At 31.9% G+C, this 17,971-nt stretch overlaps 1 protein-coding gene across 1 annotated transcript in view; it reads right to left on the bottom strand.

Moving 5' to 3' along the window:
• Positions 1–2,540: 2,540 nt before the first annotated feature.
• LOC127717919 (ecdysone-inducible protein E75-like) overlaps positions 2,541–17,971 on the bottom strand; it is a 66,818-nt gene continuing 51,387 nt past the window's right edge. The window contains exons 11-14 of the mRNA XM_052223785.1: positions 16,736–16,799; positions 15,162–16,023; positions 10,117–11,195; positions 2,541–9,254 (exon numbers count right to left, since the gene is read on the bottom strand). Of these exons, the coding sequence (XP_052079745.1) occupies positions 9,131–9,254; positions 10,117–11,195; positions 15,162–16,023; positions 16,736–16,799 (2,129 nt within the window). The 3' untranslated portion in view covers positions 2,541–9,130. The remainder of the gene's footprint in view (positions 9,255–10,116; positions 11,196–15,161; positions 16,024–16,735; positions 16,800–17,971) is intronic.

The following is a 17,971-nucleotide window of genomic DNA, read 5'->3' as shown; positions in this document are numbered from 1 at the left end:
AATGAGTGAGGCCAAATTTGGTTTAATATTGGTCCTGTAATTTAATAAAAAATCCTGGTGGCCATCTTGAACAGTAAATCGGCAACAAAGTAGCAACACTTAATCAGCACCTCATAAGAAACATTTATGCCATTTTTGGTTTCATTCCATTCAGTGCACCTCTAGAAGAAGCATTTGTATGTATTTCCCATAGGGTCCTATGTTAAAGGAAGTCCCCCCATTGGCGGCCATCATGGATGAAGGATCAGCTTCAAAGTAACAACACTTGGTCAGCACCTCAAAAGGAACATGCATGCCATGTTTGGTTTCATTCAATTCAATGGTTCTCTAAAAGAAAACATTTGTACGTATTTCTCATAGGGTCCTATGTTAAACTAAGTCCTCTGCTGGCGGCCATCTTAGATTATGGATCGGCTTCATAGTAACAACACTTGGTCAGCACATCATAAGGAACATTCATGCCATGTTTGGTTTCATTGCATTCAGTGGTTCTCTAAAAGAAGACATTTGTATGTATTTCCCATAGGGTCCTATGTTAAACTAAGTCCCTTGCTGGCTGCCATCTTGGATGATGGATCAGCTTCAAAGTAACAACACTTGGTCAGCACCTCACAAGGAACATTCTTGCCATGTTTGGTTTCATTCCATTCAGTGGTTCTCTAAAAGAAGACGTTTGTATGTATTTCCCATAGGGTCCCATGTTAAACTAAGTCCCCCGATGGCGGCCATCTTGGATTATGGATCGGCTTCAAAGTAACAACACTCGGTCAGCACCTTATAAGAAACATTCATGCCATGTTTGGTTTCATTCCATTCAGTGGTTCTCTAAAAGAAGACATTTGTATGTATTTCCCATAGGGTCCAATGTTAAACTAAGTCCCCTGCTGGTGGCCATCTTGGATTATGGATCAGCTTCATAGTAACAACACTTGGTCAGCACCTCATAAGGAACATTCATGCGGTGTTTGGTTTCATTCCATTCAGTGGTTCTCTAAAAAAAGACATTTGTATGTATTTCACATAGGGTCCCATGTTAAACTAAGTCCCCCGCTGGCGGCCATCTTGGATTATGGATCGGCTTCAAAGTATAACACTCGGTCAGCACCTCAAAAGGAACATTCATACCATGTTTGGTTTCATTCCATTTAGTGGTTCTCTAAAAGAAGACATTTGTATGTATTTCCCATAGGGTCCCATGTTAAACTAAGTCCCCCGCTGGTGGCCATCTTGGATTATGGATCGGCTTCAAAGTAACAACACTCTGTCAGCACCTCATAAGGAACATTCATACCATGTTTGGTTTCATTCCATTTAGTGGTTCTCTAAAAGAAGACATTTGTATGTATTTCCCATAGGGTCCTATGTTAAACTAAGTCCCCCGCTGGCGGCCATCTTGGATTATGGATCGGCTTCAAAGTAACAACACTCGGTCAGCACCTCATAAGAAACATTCATGCCATGTTTGGTTTCATTCCATTCAGTGGTTCTCTAAAAGAAGACATTTGTATGTATTTCCCATAGGGTTCTATGTTAAACTAAGTCCCCCGCTGGCGGCCATCTTGGATGATGGATCCACTACAAAGTAACAACACTCGGTCAGCACCTCATAAGGAACATTCATACCATGTTTGGTTTCATTCCATTTAGTGGTTCTCTAAAAGAAGACATTTGTATGTATTTCCCATAGGGTCCTATGTTAAACTAAGACCCCCGCTGGCGGCCATCTTGGATTATGGATCGTCTTCAAAGTAACAACACTCGGTCAACACCTCATAAGGAACATTCATGCCATGTTTGGTTTCATTCCATTTAGTGGTTCTCTAAAAGAAGACATTTGTATGTATTTCCCATAGGGTCCTATGTTAAACTAAGTCCCCCGCTGGCGGCCATCTTGGATGATGGATCCGCTACAAAGTAACAACACTTGGTCAGCACCTCATAAGGAACATTCATGCCATGTTTGGTTTCATTCCATTCAGTGGTTCTCTAGAAGAAGTTCAAAATGTAAAATGTTAACACCGACGACGGACGACTCCGGACGCCAAGTGATGAGAAAAGCTCACTTGGCCCTTCGGGCCAGGTGAGCTAAAAAGTGCAAAGCTGTTGACCCTAAACTATTAATATAAAATAAGGAGATGTGGTAGGATTGTTAATGAGATAACTATCTTTTAGAGTCTAATTGACGTGGATTTAAGTTCATTCAACATATTGGCAAACAGAAAGTAGGTATCTGCTCACAAGAGACAACTAGTCACTGTCAAACTACTGACAAAACATAAAGTCATTCTGTTTAGTAGTACCGGAGAAAAATAAGACAGAAACATTCTTTGGATGATCAGGTGGACACAAAACAGATGGACAGATGGATGGTGGGACAAGGTAATGCAGTATAGTCCCCATTCCTAGAGCAAGGGTATAAGAAGATTCTGAAAATAATTCTAAACACCAAATGCACATTTTGAAAATAATTTAAAAAACCTATGATCCCCCCCTTTTTTATTACTCACTTCACTAGGTGAAATAAAAACAATAAAACCATATACAAGCACAGCACTGTTTACTAGAATAATATCACATCAAGTTTCTGAATTTTCATATTGCATCTGTCAAAAAATCACAAACCCCAAAAAATGATATGTGGTGACAGCCACATAATAAACTGTACACAATAAATATTATTGGAGGTGTCTCAGCTTCACCAGAAAATATTCTCACTACTACTTGTTAGGATAAATGGCTGCAGAGGGTTTTGAACCAGATTATCATGATTTACAAATTATTATATTTAATTTACATGTAAACTTACAAAAATACCTATTAAGGTTTAAATCAAAATGTCATTGAATGTCTGTTGTTGATTTTTAAGGTAAAATTTTTATTTGTTGATTGAAATTTACAAAACAGATGGATTTAATTACCAAAATTAACAAGGGAAAAAAAGATTAATTGATTAATCAACTAAATTGAGCATTAGATTTTAATACTGTCATGTAGAGAATGAATTCTAAAATAATTCTCACCCTATTTTCATGTTAAATCACATCTATTAGCTGATTTTTAGCGGACATGCTTTAAACAAATTGGAAATTTTTAATATAAAAATAATTTAAAGTTTTTCGATTAAATTTAATATAGACAAAAGATTTTAATAACAACATACCTTATACATAAATCATATTAATTACAGTGTTTTAATTGACACAAAGTTTGGGATGAATATTCATGAAAGAAATAATATACAGTATTATAGATCAACAGAACTTTTAATTGCTGTTCTCCATCTTGAGGATCTTTTTTTCTCAAATGAGATAAAGAACTCATAGTTGGATCAAAATCACTCTGGCGGTGGATCCAGGGATCTAGGAAAGTTAGGTCCTATTTATCTATGATAAAAATAGTGCTTAACATACTGAGGTGAAATTTAAACAAAGTTTTATGTCAAAAAATGATTTTTTTTCAATCAAAAAGAAGGTGGTACGCCCTCACCTGAATCCACTACCGACTCTACCATTACCTTTAACTGAGGGATATTTAAAAATCTAGACGAAGAGGAATTAATTTTTAATGAAAACATAAGTTATTGTTATCCTACAAAAATATTAGTAGGCTGATTTTATTAAACTCTCTTGAATGAAATGATTTATAAATTATCAAGTGTTTCAACACATCAGACTGAATCTGAAGTAAAAAAGCTACCCTAAAAGTCTATTGTTTGTTTAGATTAAAGAGAAAATTTGGTAAAGAAAAAAATCCACCGTCAAAATTTATTATTTGGTTAGGTTAAAGATAAAATATAGAAATTATAAGTTAAAAAGTCAATGTGTTATATGACAAGCATTGTAATAAAAGAAATTTTTCTGGTGAAGCAAAGATATGTTATATCAACGTCTGTCCATACTCTAAATTAGTTGTATATTGTAGTGATAATAGATAATTGAGAACTTTATACCCTCATCTGTCAGCAAGGAAAACTTTATAAATCGATTATCAACAACTCTTCTTTTTTTAAACATTCAATTTATTTTATAAATTCCAATTTAAGTAAAATTAAATCCTTTAATTTCATTGCGATGTATATCAGAACTGGAGCAATTTAAGGATTTAATTTTAATTAATTTAATAAATTTGAAAATTTATCCTATATTTTTAGGTGTATTATTATTTTAAAATATTCAATCATTTGTTAATCATTGAAATAAAACAACAAATCATGCTGTTTAATTATTCTTCTCTTAGTCATTTTAAAACACAACTCCAGTTTCTAAATTTCCCAGATTGTGTCTTCATTGCAGAATGAAATAATTACTGAATACTGTACAGTTTGTAGAATATATAAAAAATAATGGATTACTATTGACTAAATACTTAGTAATATTTTTAGCCAATCAAAATGAATTTGTGCATGTGTTTTCATATGAAATTAGTTACATGGCAACCTGTCTAAACCAAACATGTTCTTAAGTCCAGTCATATCAAACTTTATGCGTTGTGAACCTGATTAAACCAAAAATTTTCCAAAACCAAACAAAATCCTAAGTCCCAAAGGGGTTTGGTTTAGACAGGTTTCACTGTATTATTTTTTTGAATTTAGCATATGCAATGTCCTATGTTGACAGATAAATTTCAAAGGGTGGGTAAAGCAGGTATAAACAGAATGGTTGTGGTGTATAAACTCTCAACACTATTCTTTAACTTTAACATGAGGACAGAAAATAAGTTTTGACATTCCATTTGATAGTTTCCCACCTCTCGTCCTCTCAACATTCCACTTCTTTTGAAAATCTTAATTATCATAATATAGCAACTGAATGAAGTAAAAATAGATCCGTCTGAATAAATTAAATTACTGTATGGACAGGGTCAATATCTAGAACAAAACATTAAGTAAATAGTATAACACATACTTATAAACAACAACTAAACAACATTTATAAAATGAAAATTGGTGTTATGAAAATTCTGTAACAGTCACATTTTTATCATTAACAAAATGAATAAATGGAATAAAAAACATAAACCTTAAAAAATGACAAGTATTTTAATAACTAATCATTTTTAATTTTATAAAATAAATAATTGACTATTTTATTCTATTACCTATAATGACTCAATTCTGCGTTTGTTTATATCCCGTAAAACAAGATACAAGGAATTAAAGAATAAAAGAATTAAACAATTAATATTTTCTTTTTACAGCACAAATCTCTTATGTCATTTGTGTGTATCAATATACAATGTAATTACTTTATACAAAAGTTCAATGCAATAGACATTTGAAAAAATGCATTGTAATTTAACTTTACAAAAAGTGTGCACTGTATTTAAAATCAACATAAATCATTTCTAAAACAAATTCTTTAATAAACAATATCAAATAGAATAATAGTGTGAATTATCTTAGTAAATTTGATGATGTTAATGAATATATCATTATAAATCAATGTATTTAATATAAATGTAACCACTTCTAGTGTAACATAAATCACTACATAATCTTTTGTATGTACTGCATGTAAAACAATCATTTAAACTAAAGGCAAGCAAGCTATAAACTAACTTGAAAAGTCTTAACAAAAATTTATAATTTTCATGTGTTTTTTTTTCTAGTCATATAAATAAACTTGAAATAAAAGAAATACATACAAGAATTGAATACCACATATATTACATTCAATTGTACATGTCTTTTTCTATTTTTATCATAGACTCATGCTATTGCAGTCAAACCTTGAGAGGACCAGCAATGGTATAACAATCTAAAATATCAACAATTTTTACATGGTAGGGGACCAAAAACAACAATAGGGTCATAAATATATTATATATTTAGATATATATATATCAAATATACTTGTATTATTCTGGGCTTGATCTCAAAATTACTTTTTTTTAACCCTAAATCTATAGAAGTTCACCTACCGTTATCAAAATGGTAAACCCTATTTACATTAAGAACATTTTCAGATTAAAGTCCAAAAACATAACTCATAATATTTTGATGAAAAGAAAGATTTGTGATTCTGTTTTTGAGCATTTTTAAAGTGCACACTTCAGTCATTTATTTTATTGTCACAAATAACAGCTATTCAAATCATTAAACAAACTGTAATCAATGGTAAATGAATGACTAATGTCTGCAACTTTTTAAAATAAAGAAATAATCTGTTAACTGTTTCAACTGCAATACAACTTTATAAAGGCACCTCTGCAATAACATAAAATACAGTTACACAGTCACCGGTATGGTTCTTGCATATAAATATGAATGAAGAGGGATGTTGGGTATGCATCAATAAGACAGCAACCCACCATACACAAAAAACCAAAAGACATTTAGAGGTCAACACAGTCTTCAACATGAGACAGTTGTCTGTATAATATGTCAAGCTCTAAATAGTCCCACATCACCAAAATTTGTGAATAAATTTTAAACAGAATTCTCAAATTTACTTTTGTCTTTTGGAACATATCTAGGTTGACATTATTTCTTATTTCTATCTACAGAATATTTAGGAACATTTTTTCAAATATGGATTGTTTTAAAAAAAGAAAAAGAAAAACAATTACTTCCCTAAGGTCATAATAAATTAATATTAAGTTTACCCCTTAGAGCTATCCCAATTATAACTATCCTGGACGGATGAAATTAATAGGTCTATATATCCTTTATAAATTTTCTATTAGAACTTGCTCTGAGAATGAAATGTGTTTTTTTCTTACTTGAAAATAAATTAGCCATGATATAATTAGGTCACATTAAATCATATTTTTTATCTTGATATGGCTTTTATTTTCTAAATTATCTCCCTTTTTCAAATGAAAATTTATTTATGAACCAATATAAATAACACTCAAAAATAATTTTGGCAAAAAAACCAATAAAAACATGTATACTGTGGAGAAAATAATAATGCTTAGTAATATTACATCAAGGCGGTATTTTATGTTATTTTTCTTAATATTTTCTTGAATTAACTGGAGATATATATTGCTTTGGTCTGACATTAACGTACATGAAATTATATATTTAAAAATATTATGCTCACTGTTTAGATAAAAGGTTCAACCTAATATGAAGCTTCTTCTTTTGAAAATATATTTTTTTAATGTAAATCAAAATGAAATGTTTATTGTTGCATTTTAATTTTTCATATTCAAATTTTAAAGCTTGAATTTTGAAAAATTTCTTTCAATGCCCATACCAGTTCAATTTACCAAGCGTTCAATAAATACTTATGAAAATATACAACACAAATTTGCTTTTACTTCATTGAGTGTCACCACATAAATAAATCTCCAAATACAATGAAGAGATTTGTGCATTAAGATCAAATCCCAGAAAATAATTTATTACAGTTTCCCTTCATGAGCCCCATTATTTTTATATGGCAATATACAGCATTTACGATGTCAATAACTTACTACTGAAAAATTATCAGTCACAAAGACTATCTTTCACACAAATATTAAATATATATTTGTACTTTTTCATAAATAAAAATAATGATAAAATGTATCTTTTTAATGAACGTGACAACAAAAATATATTATTATTTCCTAACAACACACAACATCAAAAATAATTTGCAAAACTTTCAATTCTGAGACATTCATGCTGTTCTATATTTTACATTTATTCAGAGAAATTTCAACTTTAAAATAATCACCCATTCAGAATTTAATGCATTCTGGGTAATATTTGATAAGGTGTACACCAAAGCATTGTGATTGGTAAGAATCCTTTTAAGCAATTGAAATTTATCCAATGATCTGATTTTTTTTTATTTTTGAAAGGCAACAATTTGATCATCAATAATCATTATAGATTCTTCTAGTGTGAATTTACACTATAGTTTAATAATTTTTTAAATTCAATAGCTTAAATATTCTAAAAATCAGAATTGTTTAAGAAAGTGTTTAAACAAATATTTTTCTGCTAACCAGATTAGATTATATCTCACAACTTGACAGTTCAAAATCACTATTAAAAATGAGTATTTCTTGTTTTTTCTCCATGTTTTGTTTCCCAATGCTATAGTTATAGCAAAACATAAAAATACTGAACCCAAAACATCAAATCTCTTTGCATATTACACAAATAAAAAAAAAAAAGTGTGTGTAAAGCTAGAAGGCTCAGAGTTGAAGTTTCTGCTATATATTTTTTCATCAGCATTCATACCATTAAATAAACTACTTATACACACAAAAACAACTAAATATATACATCGTCCCTCCGAGAATATTCCTTAACACATACATCACAATTAACAGGTAGAAGAAAAACAAATATTTTGTAATTATGAATTTCTTGATTTTATGGTAAAAATGATTCAATGCTTATTTTCTTATTCTTCAAAACTGATGTTGAAATGTCAAAAATAAAATAAATAAAAAATATTGGACTCAAATATCAGTAAATTTTTCTTCAAATGTTTTAATCTTTTCTTCTTTCTTTCGACTTTTTACATTATTTAGTACAACAAAATATCTCTTTTACACTATGATCTTGATTCATATGAACAAACGAGATGTGGGAGATACGTCTTTGAGACAGCAACCCAATGACATAGCATAACCAAAACACAGTTGGCTGTTGATATCTTTTTTCACAACTTCTTAATCTAAACTTCAAAATTATGTTACTTTTGTATTCAACAAAGAACCACAAATTAGTTCTAAGCTAGTTTACTGATTTTATCATCGTCTTATGAACTGAAAATCTATGAATTTATTATGCCCAAACATTCAACATATCAGAATAAACTTTTCTTTGTCTTTCTTAAAAAGACAATGTAGGTCACTTCTATACCAAGAGCGATTTCTTTCTGGAAAGTTGAATATTAGTTGTAAAATCTATATCATATCTTTCCAAACTCTCCATATTGCTGTCATTTACTCACTTTCTTTGTTCACACACAAGCAGCCACTATTCTATAAGTTTCGAATTTCAATATTTCTCATCACTAACTCAGTTCACATAATCGATCACTCACAGGTTGAACATTATTTGATATAAAAAATACCCTTATGTTTTAATCTTACATTAAAACCAAATGAAATGACAAAATGTGAAGAAAATTCTGAACAATAAAATATGTTTACAGGAATCGTTTCATCGAACAAATAAGAATTACGAACTAATTTCTTCTTTGATCTTTCTGTCAAGAATTTCCTCCAAGGTGACTTGCGGCATGTTTGATGGCATGGTTAATGGAGGACGAGTTAAGTTTAAAGGTTGACCTTCACCTTCACCTCTGTAATGAGAAAAAAGTTGAGTTACTGACAGTATTCATACTTAGCCACAGGCCTACCAGCTGAGGCCGGTAAAATTTCTATTGGGCTTGTAGAATTTTACTACAGGCCAATAGAATCTAATTAAAATTGTCCAAAAACTGAGTGTCGGACCTGCTGCTGCAATAAATTATAGTTTAAATTTTTGGATGCATGTGTTCCTGTTGAAAGTCAATCAGGAAAAGTCCTTCAAACACACAAAGTTTATTAACTGTTAATTTCATTGAGGCTAAGTATTTTAAATACAAACGTAACACCAATTCCTATAAAACTGACACACATGTAAATGTGTAAAAAAATGTTATGAATTATCTTTGTATTTTACTAATTCATTATAAAAGAAAGAAGAATATGTCCATGGGACACAGACACAGATCCATTTGATAATATAAAGCAAATTCAGCAATTTTTCAATTTATAAAGGAATATAACTCACATTAGAACTGGATCTGTGTTTGGTGTTAATTAGAATTGTGTACAAGTTTTATAACATTTGGTTCAGGCAAACTAAAGTTAGAGAACAGAAACCAATTTTGAAATGTACATACAGATGGACGGTTGAACAGACAAGGATAAACTTTAGTGCCTCTTTTGCCTAGTGGCGGGGGTATGAAAAAGTTTCGCCCAAAAATATCTTTATATATTTGTAATTAGCTAGTAAAGATGCAAATGTCAAGGACAATTTAATAAATGACTTTTTTTATATCAAGAATATATATATAAAGTCGGTAGATACATGTATAGTGTATATACATGTAAAATTGTATGTTTTATGTGTATTCTGTTTATTTAGTAGAATAATAATTCTCTTGTACATATATTTACCTATTATGTGGATTGACACAGAGTTGAGCAAGTTGCTGCATTCCTGCCAGGTGCTGATTGTATGCTGGTAGGAGATTCATGGCCTGAATAGAGTTATAAGCTGCCCCTATAAATGCAGGATGCATTGGTACGCCACCAGGGTACATTTGTGGGTATACCATACCCTGAGCATTTTGTCCAACTGGACCCATCAAGTGTGGTCCATTATATCGAGGCATCTGGGCAAAGAGATTTGATTGGTTGTCACCAAGCATGGCTGAATTTTGTCCATTTTCAACAATGCCGTGGTTGGCAACATTTTCATTGGATGCATGTCCTTGACCTTGATCAATTTTGCTTAGATTTTCCGTACTGTCATATTTGCGTAATAATTTATCTTTTAGGTGAAGCTTGGTTGAATGATGCAAGTCTCTATCGGCCATGTCACCTGCAAATTCTTTACGACTTTCCATTTGACTATCTGACTTCTGAGGGACACCATTATCAACAAATGGTGATTTTTGAACAGTACTTTTCATAACTCTAGGTACATTCAATAATAATTGATCTCGTCCTAAGTTATTTGATGTGACTAGCTGTTGATGACTCATGAACGGATTGTACGGCTTTTGTACCGGACTATTTAAGTGAGCAAACAACTGAGGGTGAGCCTCAATCGTCGATTTCTTCGCCTTTTCATTCTTTTTTGGCTCCATAGCGGCACTTTCATTCGATTTTGTGCCGTTACTGGCTGAATTATCAGGAGTTGTGGGCCTTGATTCTCCATGGGTATTATTGTGAATATGGTGTTTTCGTAGCTTATCAAATTTCTTGTGAAATATTTTGACTTTATCCTCAGATTCGTCATCTTGATCGACAGCCATTGGAGAGCCCGGCTGTTCTGCCTCCTTTATATCCTCTTTTTGTGTGTCTTGAGATCCTTGTAGGCATTCCTCTCTTGGAGGTATGGGTTTAAATGATGATTTTAAGTGACCTGATGGAGAACGATGTTGCCATAGAGATCCACCAGGTGCTATAGGGACAGGTATCCTTAGCAACGATGGACTTTCATATGAATCTGTACAACCAGGTCTTTGAAGCTGAAATGCAAAATAAAATTAATAATTAAATCAACATTTGCCTTTTCTCTTTTTCAAGTTCTTCTTCTTCCTATAACTTTTTAACTTTTGAATTTATTCAACGTAAATTCAAAATTATTGTGTGCATTTATCATTGCGAAAAAGCTACATACAGATATATATATATATCAGATAAAAGAATGCAAGTTTTTATAGTGATACTTGTCACTGAGTTGCAATATTTGCATTACTACAAACCACAGAATAATTTCTGAATTTACAGTAATTGTAGTCAGCACACACCAAGTTCTTTTCTTTCTATAAAAAAAGTATATGATAGCTTCAAATATACACATATATATTCAAACCTATTATCATGATTATCACGATTATTGAAAATGCATCAAATGGAGAGGAAATAAATCTATAGCAACTGTTTGTGAATTAGTGCAAAAGATAAACATGATAAATAAGAATACATGTATGTGTTCATAAGACACCAATCCATGCTTCAATGTTCAGTAAACCTGTGAAATCAGTGTAAAAGGCAAATTAAAAAAAAAAAAAAATTCACACCATCATATACATGTATACTTATTTTCGGGTTAATCATGATAATTATATTATAGCTTGCTAAACAGTGTGGGTTTTGCTCAATGTTGAAGGCAGTACAGTGACCTATAGTTATTTGCTCTGCAGTGAAGAGTTGTCTCGTTGGCAATCAAACCACATTTTCTGATTCTTATAATGTTACCACAACTTCATGGTTTAAGTACCTAAACGATAACTTTTACCTGTCACAGGATGGATGGACATAATAATGGATGGAAAACAGTAACAGCTACAGGAACAAAAAACATAGGGTTTACATGTACACGTATACTAGATATCTTTAGGATCATTGAGTTTGGTTGAAATTTGTACAGTGGTTTCTGTGGATAAAATTTTTGAAAAAGTTTAGACGACTAAAGACAACAACAGACACCAAGTGAAGGCGGATAGGACAACATGAGCTAATAAAATGCTTCGCTGGGGCGCAGCTTGATACGACCGCAGAGGTCGAACCCTGAACAGTTGGGGCAAGTATGGACACAACATTCAAGCTTGATACAGCTCTGAATTTGGATTGTTATTAAATATTTGACACAGCATAGGTTTCTGACACAGAAAGAATGTGGTCTAAGAACTTGAATTTTTTTAATTTACCTATTATGGTCCAATGTCCAAAATCAAAATACATGGTTAGTTTCAGCATATCAAAGAACCCCATATATTCAATTTTTGTTAAAATCAAACAAAGTTTAATTTTGGACCCCAACTTGGACAAACTTGAAAACTGGGCCCATAATCAAAAATCTAAACACATGTTTAGATTCAGCATATCAAAGAACCCCAAGAATTCAATTTTTGCTAAAATCAAACTAAGTTTAATTTTGGACCCTTTGGACCTTAATGTAGACCAATTTAAAAAACGGGACTTAAAATTAAAAATCTAAATACACGGTTAGATTTGGAATATCAAAGAACCCCAATATTTCAATTTTTGATGAAATCAAACAAAGTTTAATTTTGGACCCTTTTGACCTCAATATGAACCAATTTGATAGCGGGGCCCACAAATAAAAAATCTAAATTCATGGTTAGATTTAGCATATCAAAGAACCCCATATATTCAATTTTTGTTGAAACAAAAAAAAGTTTAATTTTGGACCCCAACTTGGACCAACTTGAAAACTGGGCCCATAATCAAAAACTAAACACATGTTTAGATTCAGCATATCAAAGAACCCCAAGAATTCAATTTTTGTTAAAATCAAACTAAGTTTAATTTTGGACCCTTTGGACCTCAATGAAGACCAATTTAAAAAACGGAACCCAAATTAAAAATCTAAAAACACGGTTAGATTTGGCATATCAAAGAACCCCAATAATTCAATTTTCGATGAAATCAAACAAAGTTTAATTTTGGACCCTTTTGACCTCAATATGAACCAATTTGATAGCGGGGCCTACAAATAAAAAATCTAAATACATGGTTAGATTCAGCATATCAAAGAACCTCATATATTCAATTTTTGTTGAAATCAAACAAAGTTTAATTTTGGACCCCAATTTGGACCAACTTGAAAACTGGGCCTATAATCAAAAATCTAAATACATGTTTAGATTCAGCATATCAAAGAACCCCATATATTCAATTTTTGTTGAAATCAAACAAAGTTTAAATACTGGACCCTATCTTGGACCAACTTGAAAACTGGGCCCATAATCAAAAATCTAAACACAAGTTTAGATTCAGCAAATCAAAGAACCCCAAGAATTAAATTTTTGTCAAAATCAAACTTAAGTTTAATTTTGGACCCTTTGGACCTCAATGTAGACCAATTTAAAAAACAAGACCCAAAATTAAAAACCTAAATACACGGTTAGATTTGGAATATCAAAGAACCCCAATAATTCAATTTTAGATGAAATCAAACAAAGTTTAATTTTGGACCCTTTTGACCTCAATATGAACCAATTAGATAACGGGGTCCACAAATAAAAAATCTAAATACATGGTTAGATTCAGCATATCAAAGAACCCCATATATTCAATTTTTGTTGAAATCAAACAAAGTTTAATTTTGGACCCCAATTTGGACCAACTTGAAAACTGGGCCAAAAATCAAAAATCTAAATACATGTTTAGATTCAGCATATCAAAGAACCTCATATATTCAATTTTTGCTAAAATCAAACAAAGTTTAATTTTGGACCCTTTAGACATTAATGTAGACCAATTTGAAAACTGGACCCAAAATTAAAAATCTAAATACACTGTTAGATTCGGCATAACAAATAAATAAATGTGATCAAAGATTTTACAAATCTAATGCGCCATACTGTGCAATTAAAGATTACTTCTTGAAATTTTTCAAGATTTGAAATTTGAAAAAAAAATAATATTTGAAGAATAATTCTTTTTAATTTCTGAAATCTGAAATGAGAAAAAATTGGCCCCCCACAATTTCTTTTTATCCCCCCCCCTTTTTCCCCCCAAAAAATTCTTTCCCTCAAGATATGGTCATAATCTCAATTCAAATTTCCAATGGAGTTGGCAACCATAATTACCCATTTAAATTTACCATAGTGCTAACTTAATCTATTTTATAATAGAATTAATAAAAATATAGTGTCAAATCTTTCATATGGATTTTTTTGTAAAAAAAAAAGATGAAAACATTTGCAGATATTTTTACTGGTCTTCCTTTATAAATATGCATTTCTTTAAACATAATTTAAAAGCAGTGTAAGGGAAGTAACCAAAACGTTGTATTTGGATTACCTCCCTTACACTGTTTTAGATTATCTTTATTGTTCATTAACCATTACTTTATACATAATTTAAAAGCAGTGTAAGGGAGATAATTTCAATGATGTATTTGATTTATCTCCCTTACACTGCTTTAAATTATGTTTTGTACTAAAGTATTTGTCCATTAACCAGGACAACCTTGTTTTTCCCCCTTTTTTGCCCGTAATTCCTAAACGGTTTGAGCCATAACCCCCCAAAGCAAATCCTAACCATCCCTTTGTGGTATGGAAACTTGTAGTATAATTTCAGAGAGATCCATACACCGTTCCACAGTTATTGTCTGGAAACTAGAAAATGCTCATTTTTGGCCCCTTTTTGGCCCCTAATTCCTTAACTGTTGGTACCATAACCCCCAAAATCAATCCCAACCTTCCTTTTGTGGTATTTAACCTTATGGTCAAATTTCAAAAAGATACATTCACTTAAACTAAAGTTAGAGTGCGAAAACCAATATGTATTCGGACGACGACGACGCCGGACGACGACGACGACGACGCCAACGTCATACCAATATACGACCACAAAATTTTTTTGCGGTCGTATAAAAATGTTTTACAAGGAAATCTATTTAAAGAACTAAATATTTATTTGACATTAAGACCAGCCTAATTGTTTAATTAAATCAATACCTTATGTTCTTGAGAGATAAAATTATCTGAAAACTTGGGTAAATAGTCTGAAGACCTCTCTGCCAATGGTGACTTCTTTCTAGCGTAAGGCCCAAATGATGCACCAACACTGCCTCTACGCATTTCTGGATTTAATCGATACTGGAGATCATCAGGGGAGATTCTTTCGTCAGAATACATTGAAGCCGATAGATTCCGTGGAACTCGGGAAGCTCGACCTTCACTGTTCATATGAAAACTATAGCATCTGGGCCTCATAGGGCCAAATTCGTCCTGTCCCATAGAACCTGACCTTGACCTAGAATTTGGAGATCCAGGAGATGAAGAACCAAAGGGAAGTAATGAGTCCCTAGAAAATGCTGGACTGGCACGAGAACTACAAGCACTTGTAGAATCAGCCATTGATATAGGAATAAAATCGTGATGGGTTCTATTCAGATAAGCATGAAATTCCTCAGGAATGGGACTGCTTGCAGCACTGTTACATATCGAAGGTGGCATACTGTCTCCTCGAATGGCTGCACGCTTTTCTAACTTATCACTCAACTTGTTCACCATTTTATTCATATAGTCTCTATCTAAAGTATTCCGTCTTCGATTTCCTTCATCAATAGTATGTAATCTGGGTCTTGTCACTGTTTCCCTGTCTAACGTGTGACATCGTCTCCGTGGCATGTCTGGAACCAGACCATAATATCCAGCATTTTCCTCTTTATAAAAAGTTCCGTAAGGTGTTTTAAGAACCACTTGGTGGGCATCATTAGGGAATCTTATTCCAGAGCCTGTGCTTCCGTCATACGAACCACAGCCTGAGTCGTAGCCTGTAGCGCCAGACTGATCAGATGGCGACGAACCTTCAGATCTGTAATTATAAACGTATTTAAAATGTGTCATGTTAAAATGTCTTAATCATTATCTAATTTACAATACTTAAAAATTCCTATGCTTGTTTTTCATGAGTTAGTCAATATTATGGTTCGTTTTAAGTGAGTATCAACTAATATTAGCCTTTGACAAATACTTCTTTTTTATTCAATCAAGAAAACTTGACATTTCACTGTCCTTTCAAAAGTACAAAGTTTTAACTTCAATTTTTGTTTTCCCTCATCACACATGTCACATGCTCATATTTTTTTTTTTTCAACTTATATATATAGCCTTTTAGCTTGTTGACCTTTCAATTTTTTTACATATGATATATGTCATAATTTTTGTTAATTCTTTTATTGCGAACCAAATGAAGTTTTTCTACAGAGTCATCTCCTATTTAAAATTTTGTCAGTTCTACTGTCCCATTGAATAAATACAATAGCATTGTTCTCAGTGTAGTTTATTCACTGGGACCTTTGAATTTCTTCTAAGAGAAATCCATCACTCCTTGATTAATTTACCTGAATAAAAATTATATTCTAATAGTAGAAAATACATGTTTTAACTCACAAAACTGCATGTGATGTTGTATATATTTTCGATATCAATAATATATTTTCAATCTGTTCAATGTAAATAGTGATTCAAACAATAAAAGTTGATTTCTGACAACTAATTAAGAACTGACAGTATTAAGGGCTTACCTAGAATCAGATATTGTTTTATTTGTTTCCATTTTACCATCCCCTGACTCTCCTTCTGTTTGTCCTGTTAAAAAAAAACCAATTTCTGTTGAATAATTTATAAAAAATGTCAGTAAGGTTACAGCATTAAAATGTAAGTAATATTGTGGATTCATCAATATTTTTCGTAGGATATCAATCTCTGTGGATTTTTTTAGTATAGGTCAACCAAAATTTAAGTGTTTAATAAAGTATACAAAACACAAAACCATGAAATCAAATATCCATGAAAATACAATTATTCCTCAATCCACTTAATTAAATGAATACACTGTAATACTCCATCAAATTTTACCATAACATTTCTTCTTTCCACTATTAGTACATGTAACACTTCTTTAAGCTCTGGAGTATATATGTGTCAGTAGCACACCATGTCACACTTCTTTAAGCTCTGGAGTATATATGTGTCAGTAGCACACCATGTCACACTTCTTTAAGCTCTGGAGTATATATGTGTCAGTAGCACACCATGTCACACTTCTTTAAGCTCTGGAGTATATATGTGTCAGTAGCACACCATGTCACACTTCTTTAAGCTCTGGAGTATATATGTGTCAGTAGGACACCATGTCACACTTCTTTAAGCTCTGGAGTATATATGTGTCAGTAGGACACCATGTCACACTCACACTATCACATTTCTATGTTCAGTGAACAATGAAATTAAGGTCAAAACCTTTCCATTATAAGCAAATAATTTTAAAGTTTATATCATAGTGAACATGTCATTTTGGGGCCTTTTATAGCTGACTATGGGGTATGGGCTTTGCTCATTGTTGAAGGCCTGTTGAAGGTATTGTTGTACCCTGACCTATAATTGTTAATTTCTGTGTCATTTGGTCTCTTGTGGAAAGTTGTCTCATTGGCAATCATACCACATCTTCTTTTTTATATGTGTACTAAGTTTCAAGTTGATGTGACCACAACTTCATGGTAAACTACTTTGAACAAAAACTGAAACCTGATACAGGACGGACAGATGCATAGACCATAAAACATAATGGCCCCATACTATTGTAGGCGGGGCATACAAATAATTTTACAATACAAAGAGGTACACAGGGAAATTTCACTCACATATTACTTACAGAATTTTATTACGCACACTCACACCTATAAGAGTTTACTTCGATTTCTCATCATTTTTTTCATATTAAAAATGTACCATATTGCTGGTATTGAGTCAACAAAGGA

Source organism: Mytilus californianus, unplaced genomic scaffold, assembly GCF_021869535.1.
Source record: "Mytilus californianus isolate M0D057914Y unplaced genomic scaffold, xbMytCali1.0.p SCAF_10, whole genome shotgun sequence".
Taxonomy (NCBI): domain Eukaryota; kingdom Metazoa; phylum Mollusca; class Bivalvia; order Mytilida; family Mytilidae; genus Mytilus; species Mytilus californianus.
Note: the sequence above shows the minus strand (reverse complement) of the source record. Positions and strands in the feature narration are given on the sequence as shown.